General features: G+C 38.7%; 1 protein-coding gene across 1 annotated transcript; it reads right to left on the bottom strand.

Annotated features, from left to right (window-relative positions):
• Nucleotides 1–8,743: 8,743 nt before the first annotated feature.
• LOC139132183 (cytochrome P450 4F12-like) lies at nucleotides 8,744–12,400 on the bottom strand. Its single transcript, XM_070698573.1, has 5 exons — nucleotides 12,098–12,400; nucleotides 11,396–11,592; nucleotides 10,527–10,660; nucleotides 9,766–9,913; nucleotides 8,744–9,051 (listed from the first exon to the last, which is right to left on the bottom strand). The coding sequence occupies exons 1-5, from the start codon at nucleotides 12,398–12,400 to the stop codon at nucleotides 8,877–8,879; spliced, it is 957 nt and encodes a 318-aa protein (XP_070554674.1). The 3' UTR covers nucleotides 8,744–8,876.
• Nucleotides 12,401–14,406: the final 2,006 nt, after the last annotated feature.

The following is a 14,406-nucleotide window of genomic DNA, read 5'->3' as shown; positions in this document are numbered from 1 at the left end:
TACATATAAAATAGTAAAACCGTACTTCAAAACTATAAATATTACTCCATGGTGACAGTAACCGTACTGATCGACCTCCCGACGGCAGGAGTCGAACACACTTTCAGAACAAAAACTCTGTTCAAACCCTTTCTAAACGCTTAACAATTTCTATGGAAAACTTAACGTTACCGCAGAGGTACCTCAGACTTGACCACGCGGCTGGGAAACACAAATAGTTCACACGCGACTTTAACTAATGTTCAATGATGAGCACAATTGTAAGTCCCGTGTAATGTCTGCACATGAAAGTCGGCGACAACACACGCAATTCACTGCTAAGCAGCGTCCAGTTCAGCTACCACGGGAGCAGCCATCTTAGATCTTTGTTTATTTCCGGTCGGGACATGCCGAACTAATCTGAAGTCTTCCTCTGCTAACTCCGCGCATCGACAAAAGTTCAGTGGAACGATCATAAATAATGTTCTCATGACAATCTCAGACATCTGACTGAACTCATAAACGGAATAAAGTTCACAGTTAACACACTGCAGAAAGATCAGCTTTCAACTTGTGGTGATTATCATCTTAGCGTGCAGTGCGTATATTGCAAATATACGGCACGGCTTTCACTTGTGTGAGCAATGTTCGTTCCATCGACTAAAGTAGAGGATGGCGTAGGGTTTAAATAAACAGTCCGATCCGCATAAAATTCGATCTCTGCCACTCACCGGTTTCTTTACATATCTGCTGACTTGAGTAAGACTCAAAATAGAGAAATATCTGACTTAAAAAGCACACGCTGACACTCAAACCTTCCAATGCCAGTGCAGCATGCAACGTAAAACACTCTCTGGAAAGTTCCCGTCTTGGACTCCCTAGGTATACAGTGATAACACACAAGAGCTCCCAGGCAAAATAGAAAATACACAGGTCCTCCATACATAATCTATGAGAAGCTATGAATAATTTCTTTTAAATACAAAACTAGCTAAATCTGTGTATTTATAGACTCTTGATTATTGATATTAATGTACTTGATAAGACGGGTAGTTACCAGTGCATGTGTGAGCAAGAAATTTGATTTTGGAATTTCACCGAATGTTAATTCACTATCTTGTCAGAGGAAACTATGAATAATTTTTTTCCATTACAAAACTAGTTAAATCTGTGTATTTATGTACGATTGATTATTGATATTAATTTACTTGATTAGACTAGGGTGGTAACAAGTGGATGTTTGTGCAAGAAATTTGATTTTGGAATGTCACCGAAATGTTGATTCACTATCTTGTCTATATGGAAACTATGAATAATTTTTTTTCCAATATAGAACTGTAAAAATTACAAATGACCTCAAAAGAGGGATAAAACTGCAGCAAGTGTGAAGGAATACAGTAAAAAATTGGCCGACTAGCGGGAAATACAGTACTCGTTAAAATAAAGAGCAAAGTTAAAACAAATACAGTAAAATACTAACCGACCAGCGGGAGATAAAACACTTGCAAAGCAGAGAATAAAAAGCGCAGACGTTTCGGGTGCAACCCTTCGTCAGTACTAAAACTCGCTAGAGAAACGTGAAAACACAAGAAAGAAAAACAGCCAATCAAACAAGGGAACGATCAAACGCGTTAAAATATGCATTCATACCGGCTGGTGCCAGAGTACCGAGTTTAAAAATAGTGGCCTGTTCGAGTTTATGGCGGGTAGAGTCTGTGGTGGAGATTATAGCAGACACTGCCATGTCGGACCGACCGCGGTGGGGTGGTGTACAAAAATGCTTGGCCACCGGATATGCGAGCTTGTTGTCGGTCACAGTGCGAAGATGTTCAGCAAAGCGATCGCCTAGGCGACGCTTTGTTTCGCCAATATATAGCATGCTGCAGCGTCTGCATTTGATACAATAGATGATATTAGCCGACGTGCATGTGAACACGCCGGAAACATTGACTCTACACGCGGGCCCTGAATGAAGTTGGTTGTAAAAGTATGTGGGCAGGTGTTACATACTCGACGGCCACATGATGATGTTCCAGTAGCACAATCGTGATTAGGTAAACTGGAACGCACCAGCCGGTCTTTGATGTTCGTGTCACGTCGAAATGCCATGATGGGAGGTACGGAAAAAATATTCTGTGTGTTGGGGGAGTTGGTTAAGATGGAAAACTCCTCAAAGATGATTTTACGGATTCTATGATTAAAAGGATGGTATGTTAATACAAGAGGAATGCGATCGCATTGAGAACGGGTAGTTGACTTTAACGCGTCCTCCTGCGTTAATGGTTCAACGCGCTCTTTGCTTTGTCCACTACAGAGCGGGGATAACCCCGAGCCGAGAACCAAGTGCTAATAGTGTCAAGCTGCTGCTCAAAATCCTTTTGGTCAGAGCAATGCGCCGAGCGCGTAGAAACTGTGAAAATGGAATGGATTCCTTGCACCGACGGGGGTGAGCTGAGCTGTATAGACATATGCATGAGAGTCTGTGGATTTATAATGTATGGAGGTAGACAGCGAGTCCTCATTGATATAAACTGATATGTCAAGAAATGCAACTGATATGTCTGAAATAGTGGAAGTAAATTCCAGTGCGGGGTGAAAATGTGAAACGAAATCAATAAAATTATCTAATTCTGTGCGTGAACAAGATGCTGCACCAAAGCAGTCATCAATATACCGTTTAAAGAGCTCGGGAATGTGACCGGTATATGTTTGTATTATCTGTTTTTCGATGTAACCAACGAATAAACAAGCGTAAGAAGGTCCCATGCTTGTACCCATGGCAACACCGCGAACTTGTGTGTAGAATTCACTATTAAAGGTGAAGCAATTTAAAGTTAATACTAATTCAGCTAAACGAATTAAAACGTTTGTGGGTGGATCCATAACGTCGCGTCGGTCAAGACAATATGCAAGGGCCTGGAGACCATCCTTATGAGGGATGGAAGTATAGAGGGCCTTAACATCAAGTGTGAATATATATCTATGGGTACCCGTAAACTTAAAGCTGTTGAAGATCTTGATGGCATGAGATGTGTCTTTGACAAAAGTGGGGAGTGTATTAACGATGCCGGCAAAAATATTGTCAAGGAATGTTGAGATGAGTTCGGTAGGGCAGGAACAAGCAGAAACAATGGGGCGGCCAGGATTACCGGTTTTATGGATTTTGGGTAGTAAGTAAAAACGGGACGTGCGTGGATGTGAGATGATCAATGATTTTGCATCGTCGGGCAGAAGTTTATCAAGAACTAGATCACTGATAGTACGTTTGACGATATTATTGTGTTTATTGGTGATGTCGGTGTCAAGATGTTTATAGAAAGATGTGTCAGAAAGTTGCCTTTGTGCCTCAGTAATGTATAAATCTTTACGCCATACTACCACAGCCCCTCCCTTATCGGCAGGCTTAATTATTATGTTATCGTTGCGAGATAAATCGCGCAGAGCCTTGTATTCAGCTTTAGAGATATTGTGTGTTTTTGATTTACTGGTGTTGTTGATCAGGCGATTAATTCTGTGTTGACAGATGTTGATGTAGAGATCAAGTGTGGGGTTACGTCCTGAAGGGGGAGTCCAAAAGGACTCGCGTTTATTAATGTTGGTAGAATATGGGTTGGGTCCATTGTCGGAACCATTAGCTGCTGAGTCATCAGTCGTATCTGATTGACGTTCATGAAAAAATTCCTTCAAGCGTAAACGGCGAAAGAAGAATGCACATCGTGACGTGAGGTGAATTCGTCGGTTGAGTTACGGAGAGGGATGAATTTCAACCCTTTCGACAGAACAGAACGTTCGGAATCTGAAAGGGGCAGGTCGGGAGGAATGGTGACAACAGGTGTGATTTGCGATGAATTCGGCGTGGTGTTTTGTCGAGTAATTGTCGGAAATTTATCAACCAAGTTTTGAATCTTTTTTAACTTTTGAGATGTTAAAAACTTGTGAAGAGACTCATTTTCCTTACGTATGTATTGTATGATATTCCTGTAAGTGGTGGTGTGCTACAAGAGAGGAAAGAGTGCGTTTCGTTTGACAAATAGAAGTTGTAAAAAAAGAAACACGTTGACGCATGTGATTGAGAGTAACTCTAAAATACTGCCAAGAAAATTTGTTAGACAGGAATTGTATACGTTGACGATAATGAGAATCAGCTGGTGTAAAAATGGACGGCTGTACGTGAATATTGAAACCAGAGGGCAAGCAACGGTTACGGTTGCATGTAGAAAGAAAGGAGACATGACTACAGAAACGGGTTTTTGCAAATGTGTATTTGGCCAACCTGAAGCCATGGAAGCTGACGTCAGGATGCAAGGAGGACAAAAAGGTTTTCACAGATGATAAAGACCGAGTTTCAAGTTGTTTAATAGACGGCATAGTTGAAGCAGGACGCGGTCACGGAAAACACGCGGGTAAAACTCGGAAGCGCGGAGACACGACGTAAAAAATCGGGAGTGGATGAGCGAAAACAGACTGACCCGTAGTGACGTGGACACTGAAGCACAAGACGAATAAAGCACACACAATCATGAAAGGTTAAAAGCGAAAGGTAAAACGGAAAGATAAAAAGCGAGACGCAGTGGCAATAGACTATAAAAATTACAAATGACCTCAAAAGAGGGATAAAACTGCAGCAAGTGTGAAGGAATACAGTAAAAAATTGGCCGACTAGCGGGTAATACAGTACTCGTTAAAATAAAGAGCAAAGTTAAAACAAATACAGTAAAATACTAACCGACCAGCGGGAGATAAAACACTTGCAAAGCAGAGAATAAAAAGCGCAGACGTTTCGGGTGCAACCCTTCGTCAGTACTAAAACTCGCTAGAGAAACGTGAAAACACAAGAAAGAAAAACAGCCAATCAAACAAGGGAACGATCAAACGCGTTAAAATATGCATTCATACCGGCTGGTGCCAGAGTACCGAGTTTAAAAATAGTGGCCTGTTCGAGTTTATGGCGGGTAGAGTCTGTGGTGGAGATTATAGCAGACACTGCCATGTCGGACCGACCGCGGTGGGGTGGTGTACAAAAATGCTTGGCCACCGGATATGCGAGCTTGTTGTCGGTCACAGTGCGAAGATGTTCAGCAAAGCGATCGCCTAGGCGACGCTTTGTTTCGCCAATATATAGCATGCTGCAGCGTCTGCATTTGATACAATAGATGATATTAGCCGACGTGCATGTGAACACGCCGGAAACATTGACTCTACCACGCGGGCCCTGAATGAATTGGTTGTAAAAGTATGTGGGCAGGTGTTACATACTCGACGGCCACATGATGATGTTCCAGTAGCACAATCGTGATTAGGTAAACTGGAACGCACCAGCCGGTCTTTGATGTTCGTGTCACGTCCTGTTTTTACTTACTACCCAAAATCCATAAAACCGGTAATCCTGGCCGCCCCATTGTCTCTGCTTGTTCCTGCCCTACCGAACTCATCTCAACATTCCTTGACAATATTTTTGCCGGCATCGTTAATACACTCCCCACTTTTGTCAAAGACACATCTCATGCCATCAAGATCTTCAACAGCTTTAAGTTTACGGGTACCCATAGATATATATTCACACTTGATGTTAAGGCCCTCTATACTTCCATCCCTCATAAGGATGGTCTCCAGGCCCTTGCATATTTTCTTGACCGACGCGACGTTATGGATCCACCCACAAACGTTTTAATTCGCTTAGCTGAATTAGTATTAACTTTAAATTGCTTCACCTTTAATAGTGAATTCTACACACAAGTTCGCGGTGTTGCCATGGGTACACGCATGGGACCTTCTTACGCTTGTTTATTCGTTGGTTACATCGAAAAAACAGATAATACAAACATATACCGGTCACATTCCGAGCTCTTTAAACGGTATATTGATGACTGCTTTGGTGCAGCATCTTGTTCACGCACAGAATTAGATAATTTTATTGATTTCGTTTCACATTTTCACCCCGCACTGGAATTTACTTCCACTATTTCAGACATATCAGTTGCATTTCTTGACATATCAGTTTATATCAATGAGGACTCGCTGTCTACCTCCATACATTATAAATCCACAGACTCTCATGCATATGTTCTATACAGCTCAGCTCACCCCCGTCGGTGCAAGGAATCCATTCCATTTTCACAGTTTCTACGCGCTCGGCGCATTTGCTCTGACCAAAAGGATTTTGAGCAGCAGCTTGACACTATTAGCACTTGGTTCTCGGCTCGGGGTTATCCCCGCTCTGTAGTGGACAAAGCAAAAGAGCGCGTTGAACCATTAACGCAGGAGGACGCGTTAAAGTCAACTACTCGTTCTCAATGCGATCGCATTCCTCTTGTATTAACATACCATCCTTTTAATCATAGAATCCGTAAAATCATCTTTGAGGAGTTTTCCATCTTAACCAACTCCCCCAACACACAGAATATTTTTTCCGTACCTCCCATCATGGCATTTCGACGTGACACGAACATCAAAGACCGGCTGGTGCGTTCCAGTTTACCTAATCACGATTGTGCTACTGGAACATCATCATGTGGCCGTCGAGTATGTAACACCTGCCCACATACTTTTACAACCAACTTCATTCAGGGCCCGCGTGGTAGAGTCAATGTTTCCGGCGTGTTCACATGCACGTCGGCTAATATCATCTATTGTATCAAATGCAGACGCTGCAGCATGCTATATATTGGCGAAACAAAGCGTCGCCTAGGCGATCGCTTTGCTGAACATCTTCGCACTGTGACCGACAACAAGCTCGCATATCCGGTGGCCAAGCATTTTTGTACACCACCCCACCGCGGTCGGTCCGACATGGCAGTGTCTGCTATAATCTCCACCACAGACTCTACCCGCCATAAACTCGAACAGGCCACTATTTTTAAACTCGGTACTCTGGCACCAGCCGGTATGAATGCATATTTTAACGCGTTTGATCGTTCCCTGTTTGATTGGCTGTTTTTCTTTCTTGTGTTTTCACGTTTCTCTAGCGAGTTTTTAGTACTGACGAAGGGTTGCACCCGAAACGTCTGCGCTTTTTATTCTCTGCTTTGCAAGTGTTTTATCTCCCGCTGGTCGGTTAGTATTTTACTGTATTTGTTTTAACTTTGCTCTTTATTTTAACGAGTACTGTATTTCCCGCTAGTCGGCCAATTTTTTACTAGAACTAGGTAAATCTGTGTATTTATGTACGCTTGATTATTGATATTAGTGTACTTGATTAGACTAGAGCGATTACAAGTTCATGTGTGTGCAAAAAATTTGATTTTGACATTTCACCAAAAATGTTGATTCTCTAGTATGTGAGGAAACTTTTTCAGCCCGGGGCCACAGGGTGCGAAGGGTTGATGAATCAAATCTGATGAAATTTTTTTTTCAGGGGGGGGGTTCACATTTTACAATTGGTGAATTGAGGGGGGGGGGGGTCAAATTTTAGAAATTTGATTTGGAGGGGGGTCGCTTTTTACGTTTTATTTGTCGCTCAAATTCCACCGCCCGCCCCCTCCCTGTAAATAACGAATGCTCCCTTAGTACAAATTCAGGGGCCAAGTTAAGACACAAGTTAAGGCTTACTGTACCCAGATTCGAACAGAAACTTGTGCTATTAGCCGAAACGTGTATCCCATGAAAAACAGTAGCTCTCTAAACTGTAACAATAAAACTCAGGATATAGGTAGGTTTAAACATTAGTCGGGTTAATTTCCAAATTTCTACGCAGTATTGGCCTTGTTGATCTTCTATGGCTAATTTGTAAATTCGATGTATTTCGCATGCCATAGAAACGAACAAAAGATTTTTAGCTTCCAAAAAAACAACGTGAAGGTTGAAGGTAAATTTAAAGGTATCGGATAAGAGCGACCGAATGTATAATTTACACAATAACGCATATTGTAGAGACACATAACAGATGCCTCTGTATATATACACAGACCGGTTTTTACAAAGACACACACACACACACACACACACAGATATATATAGATATATATATATATATATATATATATATATATATATATATATATATATATATATATATATGAAATACATAAATACAACACAACATCCTCACATATTGTTTCAAAATGTCGCCACCAAAACAATATCATTTATATCATTTAGACACCACCTATTGTACAATGGTACGTCCAAATCATATACATGAAAGTCAAAACCTAAGGAAATGTTAGTCTGAAGGTTGCGAGATGCATGAAACTTAAGTATTTTAATATATTATATATATATATATATATATATTGAAGTATACAGATGTCCTTGTGGGAAATTACATACAGTGCTTGATGCTAAGCAGAGAGTTATAAATAAACAAATTAATTCAAGTACAAAGTAATAAATTCTATTACTTAAGTTTCATGCATCTATTACATAAGTTGTCAACAAGTGATGCAGGAAACATAGAGAGAGAGAGAGAGAGAGAGAGAGAGAGAGAGAGAGAGAGAGAGAGAGACACACACTCGCACCCAACTCTTACTTGATTTCATTCCGTTATAATGTAGTAAATTGACCGTCAAAAATACCATTCTAGCCAATTATATAGGATTACATGTTGTATAAGACCACAAATGCCCTTTTATCGAGGATATTTAAGGTCATATACATATTTATTCTTTATCATTTTTACCAAAAGTTGATCAAGCCATATAAATCTTATAAATTTTTCTTAACTCTACGTACAGTGCATTTAACTTAATGATTTCTTAATTTTCAGGGTACTGGAAACTGGAAAATTTGGTACTAATGGTTTCCGCGATTTTCTCCGAGTCAGTTACGATCATTCCGCGGCTGTAATTTTCACAGTTTATTGTGAGGAAGTCTACAGATTTTGATGAAGTTCACAGCTTGTGACTGAAAGACTTACAGTTTGCTGTCTTTATGGGTAATATAGCACTAAATCTTGATATTCAATCATGATTTCGTGGCTTTAACTTAACGCGTATCCCATTTTCCGCCAACAAAATGAGCCCGATGCATCGCCTTGGCTCGGGACAACCATCAACTGATAACTCAAAGTGACGGAGAATCAAAGCTACCACAGTCTTCATCTCATCCATGGCAAACTTCTGGCCGATGCAATTGCTGAAATACGAGAACAGAGGAAGTGTGCATAACCATTATTAATTCCAATTTACATATCTATTCATACTGATATATATATATATATATATATATATATATATATATATATATATATATATATATATATATATATATATATATATATCACTGCATGAAAACCCGATAATTCAGATAAATTCACATTAATGAGTTGCCTGTATTATAGTATAATACACGTGAATTCACATGAATCCACATGAATACAGGCTTGCTGAATACAAAAAATGGATTCTTGACTGTATTCATCTGTATATGCACTCTTCAGCTAAAATACAGGCAATAATCCATGTTAATACAGTAAGTATTATAGGGTTTTTATGCAGTGTATATATATATATATATATATATATATAATATATATATATATATATATATATATATATATATATACACATATATATGTATGTATACATATATGTATATGTGTGTATATAATTATATTTAATTCAATGATAGAAATAAGCTAACAATAATCCTAAAAATTATATTACCAACTGGCAAATCGCAATTTTTATGGCCAATATTGTTTGTTCATTTGATCAAACTCATTGCAAGTTAGACTTGATGGCTCTAAATACGTTTCATTGGATTAAGACTCAAACAAGAGTTTCAAACTATCACGTCAAAACGACTGATTTCCTTCGTGAATGTTAGTATATGGTTGTTCAGACGTACCGGGGACCGGCAGAAAATGGTAGGAATGCATGTGATGGCCTGTTGTTACTCTTCTCAGTGGAAAATCTCATCGGATCGTATACATCTGGGTTTTCCCATACGTGCGGGTTGCGATGAAGACTGCCTATTGCAAATACTACAACCGTGCCTGTAATTGAAGTCGCGTTGATTAGTTTAGGCAAATTTCAAGTGAGAGACCACTCTGGTTGTGTAAGTTTTGCATTTGTGCTTTGGTTTGCCTGAGGTAGAACACTCCTAGGGCAGATATTTGGACACTCACATTTCTACAGTTTTTTTTATCTAATCTACCGCTTATGGAGGCTCTTGGAGATAGGAAAAGTTTCACTTTTTAGTTTTTCGAAAATTTAAAATTACATTATTTCCATAAAGTTAACAGAGGAATGGCGGCCATTTTGAATTTCTAATATCACTATACGTTGGGTGATTTGTTTCCCTGTCGCTAACGCACGGTGACCTCTGACTTTTAGTGTCAATTTGGCAAGAGAATCATGGAAAGTTTCATTTTGGAAATTTTGAGCAAAAGTTTAAGTCTTTTAAATGCGTACTACGAGTAACTAATGTGATCTGACACGTTTTTCAGATCATGTTATAAGAATGTAATGTTAACGATGCGCTCATTCTGCTTTATCAATGATTCGCTCTTAGCGACATGAATAAAAGTCACATTTGATTCAACTACCCTTAACTTTCTGCAGATTTTAGTCACTTATCTTTCACATTTGTACTAAAAGCATACACACCAGGATAGACAAGTTTTCCGTCTGGGAATCGATATGTCGAAGAAAGTCTCCTTGTCGTGTTCTGCACTGGAGAATGGATTCTCAAGCTCTCTTTCAGACACATAGTTATATATGGTATGTTGTGGATGTCATTCCTTTAAAGAAATTGAAGACGATTAGAGAGCAGAATTTACATTAGACGTGTTTGAGCTCCAGAAAACAACCTCTTGTAACTAATTTAAATATTAAACAGTCCATAAAACAGATGTGAATTGTTTGTGTAACTACGACCGAACCACCTGTTTTTTTATTTCACGTAGCTGCGATATTATTATACTGATATTCTTGTCAGGAACTTAAAGACAGCCGAAATAACAAAAACATAATTTGAACTCTGACAGAAGAATATAGACTACTTGGAAAGTTGAAAAAGTGTAAACGTAAAGTTTGTTTATTTATATTCACATGTAGATTTTTCACAAGGTGTATTGAAGGCAGATTGGTATCATCCATACATTAACAGCACAGTTTTCCTGAAGCCAAATTCGCACTAATAAGATATTTGTTTTGAGCGAGAGGAATTACGTTTCTAGTGCGTCAGTTTCTATGATCGACGATACTATATATATTAGTAACAGAAGACGATGCGCTTAATTTAACTTAGCATAAGAGAAAATGTAATAGTTCCATCTTTTCTCTAGTATTTCCGATACGAAAATGTGGCTGGGAGGTATATCATATATGCACACTGTAATCTGTATATTGTCACTTGCTGTAGTACCATCCAAGCAATGTGCTGAAAGTATTGAATATTCTAATAACTAAAAATAGATATAGATGTCTCACATCTTTAGTTATTATTAATTTAGTATATGATGTTACGTTATTACCAGTCGAGTTCGTCCTTGCCTTTCATATCCATAAGTTCATCAATTTCTTCCCGGCATTTCTGCTGGTGCTCTAGATGTCTGGCAAGATTGTAAAGAAACCACGAAATTCCACTGGCAGTTGTGTCATGACCCGCGAACATAAACGTGTCAACTTCACATTGTATCTCGTCGTCACTAAGGCATTTTCCGTCTTCATCCTAATTTGGGGATTATTAGCGTATCGATTACGGAGGATTATTAGATTATTAATCATAGTGAACGTTCCTGACAAGCTTATGCAAAGTTTCATATCTTGGGTCTTTATTAGATGTTCGTACGGGAAAAGGATGTATCATGTCTAATTTGACACTTCAGTACTAAAAGTGAGAGTTTAAGCAAGTACGCTGAATCTAACTGAAATCTTTAGCCTTTGCGAATAACAATATTTACGTGTGTTCGTTCCTTTGCCATATGATAATTTCAACTGATATAACAATTATTGAATAATACCGATGATATTAAATCTGAACATATGTTCCCGAGCTGGGCCGACTTCAATTAAATGTTGCTGGTTGCAAATGCGGAGACTAATGGCAGGTTACATAAACAAATTTGACTCAAAATGTCAGTGTAGTAAAAGCATAAACGAAATGTTTATAATTGTAATACTTGAATGTGGGAATCCATTTTGACGTTAAAAATTGCAAAGAAAATACTACCTACCCTCGCATCCAAAAGTATGTCGAGAAAATCCCTGCATTCTCCACCTCTGTGACGTTGAATCTGTTTAGTTGCTCTCATTTGCCTTTTATGATGGATCAAGCGTCGCGAGTATCCATGCAACAAATTCACCGTTTCCTTCCATCGGCGTCCATCTGATGTTAGCAGGGTGTAATACAAATTGCCGAGAAGAAACGCCCCAATATCCCCGAGCCGTTTCCTGAATAGTAAAGCTATTCGCCGAACACCACCGATGTACTCATTGTGTTCGCTGAAAAGCAGAGACGTTAAAGGTGAATTCACCATCGATATTCTCGAATGTAGATTGTGCAGATATTGCAGCTATTCAGTAAGTTTTTGTGACACCAAGAGCTACTGTGCTGTTTAAACAATTATAGTTGGTAATGATTTGGTGCCAAAGCCACAATAATGCACGCGATGCCCCAATGAATTGTTAGTAAGTTCCTACCAAGCTTATTGACAAGTAGCGATATTTTAAAGGGCCTGCGAATGTGGACAAATATAAACAAAATAAACAGAAAAGGCAAGGTCAAGTTAAGGCGATATGCACCTTCGATGAAGTACTTAAACTTTTGCTTAAACTTTTCTCGATTAATCTTTCAACCATTCTCTTTCAAAATCAAGAATAGATATCTGGGGTTACCATGCAAATTCTGACACTTGGGAAACAAGTTACAAGAGATTCAGATAATTGAAATTTATTATGGTTACCATCTCTGTATTAATACTATTGGAGAACAAATTATTTTCTCGAAAATACTATAATTATTAAGTTTTCCTACATCAAGAGCTTTCAAATGAACCCTAACAAGTGGTAGATCAGAATAGAATTGACAAAATTTGAAAGCCCGTATATCTGTCCCTCAGGTGCATTTTACCTTAAACATTTTGGTCCAATAACAGTGATATTGTTAAAAGTGTACAGTAAAGGATGAGATTGTCAAAGTAAATGACAGTGATAATGATGATGGCGTTAATAATGTGTAACATATGCGGTAATGACTGACATTTCTGATGATGAAGATCAGAATAATGACAATGATAAATACATCATAAATATGATGTCTCTACTTTGTCTTGATTGACAGTCTTCACTGTTCTATCATCGATATGTTCCCATTGCATAGATAGCTGTAAACACTAGTAACCGAGACACCATTTAGTCTCATTTACGAATCCATTTGGCGTTACTAGTAAATGAAAGACGATAAGATACCCCTCAAGTTGGCAGTTGCTTTCCATGCTGAATAAACACTGTAGCATAATATCCAGGGTCAGGAGGCTGGTGTTTTCAAACAGTTCAATGGGTCCACTCTCCTGAGAATTCCGCCATTTTTCCTGTTAAAATAAAGCACAAGATATAGCGAGGCGATTTTTCTGAATAAAAAAAATGTTTTTCCAGTAATCTGACCTACCCTAGAAAAACTCGCAGCATTTTTTCGCCGTTTTCAAACACATTAGAGTAATAGATTTTACTGTATTTCTGGTTTCAGGCGACAAAAAGAAAAACAAATCCTCCGACCAACCTAACTACACTAATTTTGGGAAGCGTTTTACTTAAAGTCACATTTAAAAAAATTGACCCTATGTTATTGTGTTAACGGCGTGCACGATTAAAACTGAGACTTTATAGGGACTTCCTTCAAGAAAACCTTACAGATAAAACGTAATGTCAGTACTTTGAAAACTTCTTTTGTATTTTACAAATATACGTAATGTAAATCTATACATGAATTGATGTTCCTCAAAGTGAAACCCTCTACTTTTCATAATGGTTACCAGTGCGAAGAAGTGCTATAGATTTACATGTCTTGCTGCTAGCCTCAATAAATCAGCTAAGTCGAATGAATGTTGTCGATATATATCAGATAATATTCATAATATTCTTACCAACATGACATGAACACACTGATTATATACTTTCACGTACGGCTTCAGCATCTCAAAATGAAACGCTGGAGTTAGCAATCGCCGGTTTCTCTTCCATTTACTTCCCGTGGCAGGAAGTAGCCCGTCACCAATCCACTCCTTCAGCACAGCAAACAAAATCGGATCTTTTGGCTCTGCAATTAGAAGAAAATCGTCACTACTTTGGTGCTGGGAAGAAAAGCAGTAACAAGTCTGAACATTTCCATGACATTGCAATGATTTGATCAAAACGGCGACCGAATTACGTCGTGCGTTTGAACTTGAAAGTAATTATTGATCTATCATCTGTTTCAATTTCTTGTATGGATCGGCGGGACTTTTTTCAGCCTTTTACATTTAGCATTCCATACATTCTAAATCCT

Source organism: Ptychodera flava, chromosome 4, assembly GCF_041260155.1.
Source record: "Ptychodera flava strain L36383 chromosome 4, AS_Pfla_20210202, whole genome shotgun sequence".
Lineage (NCBI taxonomy): Eukaryota > Metazoa > Hemichordata > Enteropneusta > Ptychoderidae > Ptychodera > Ptychodera flava.
This window is presented reverse-complemented; position numbering and strand designations above follow the sequence as displayed.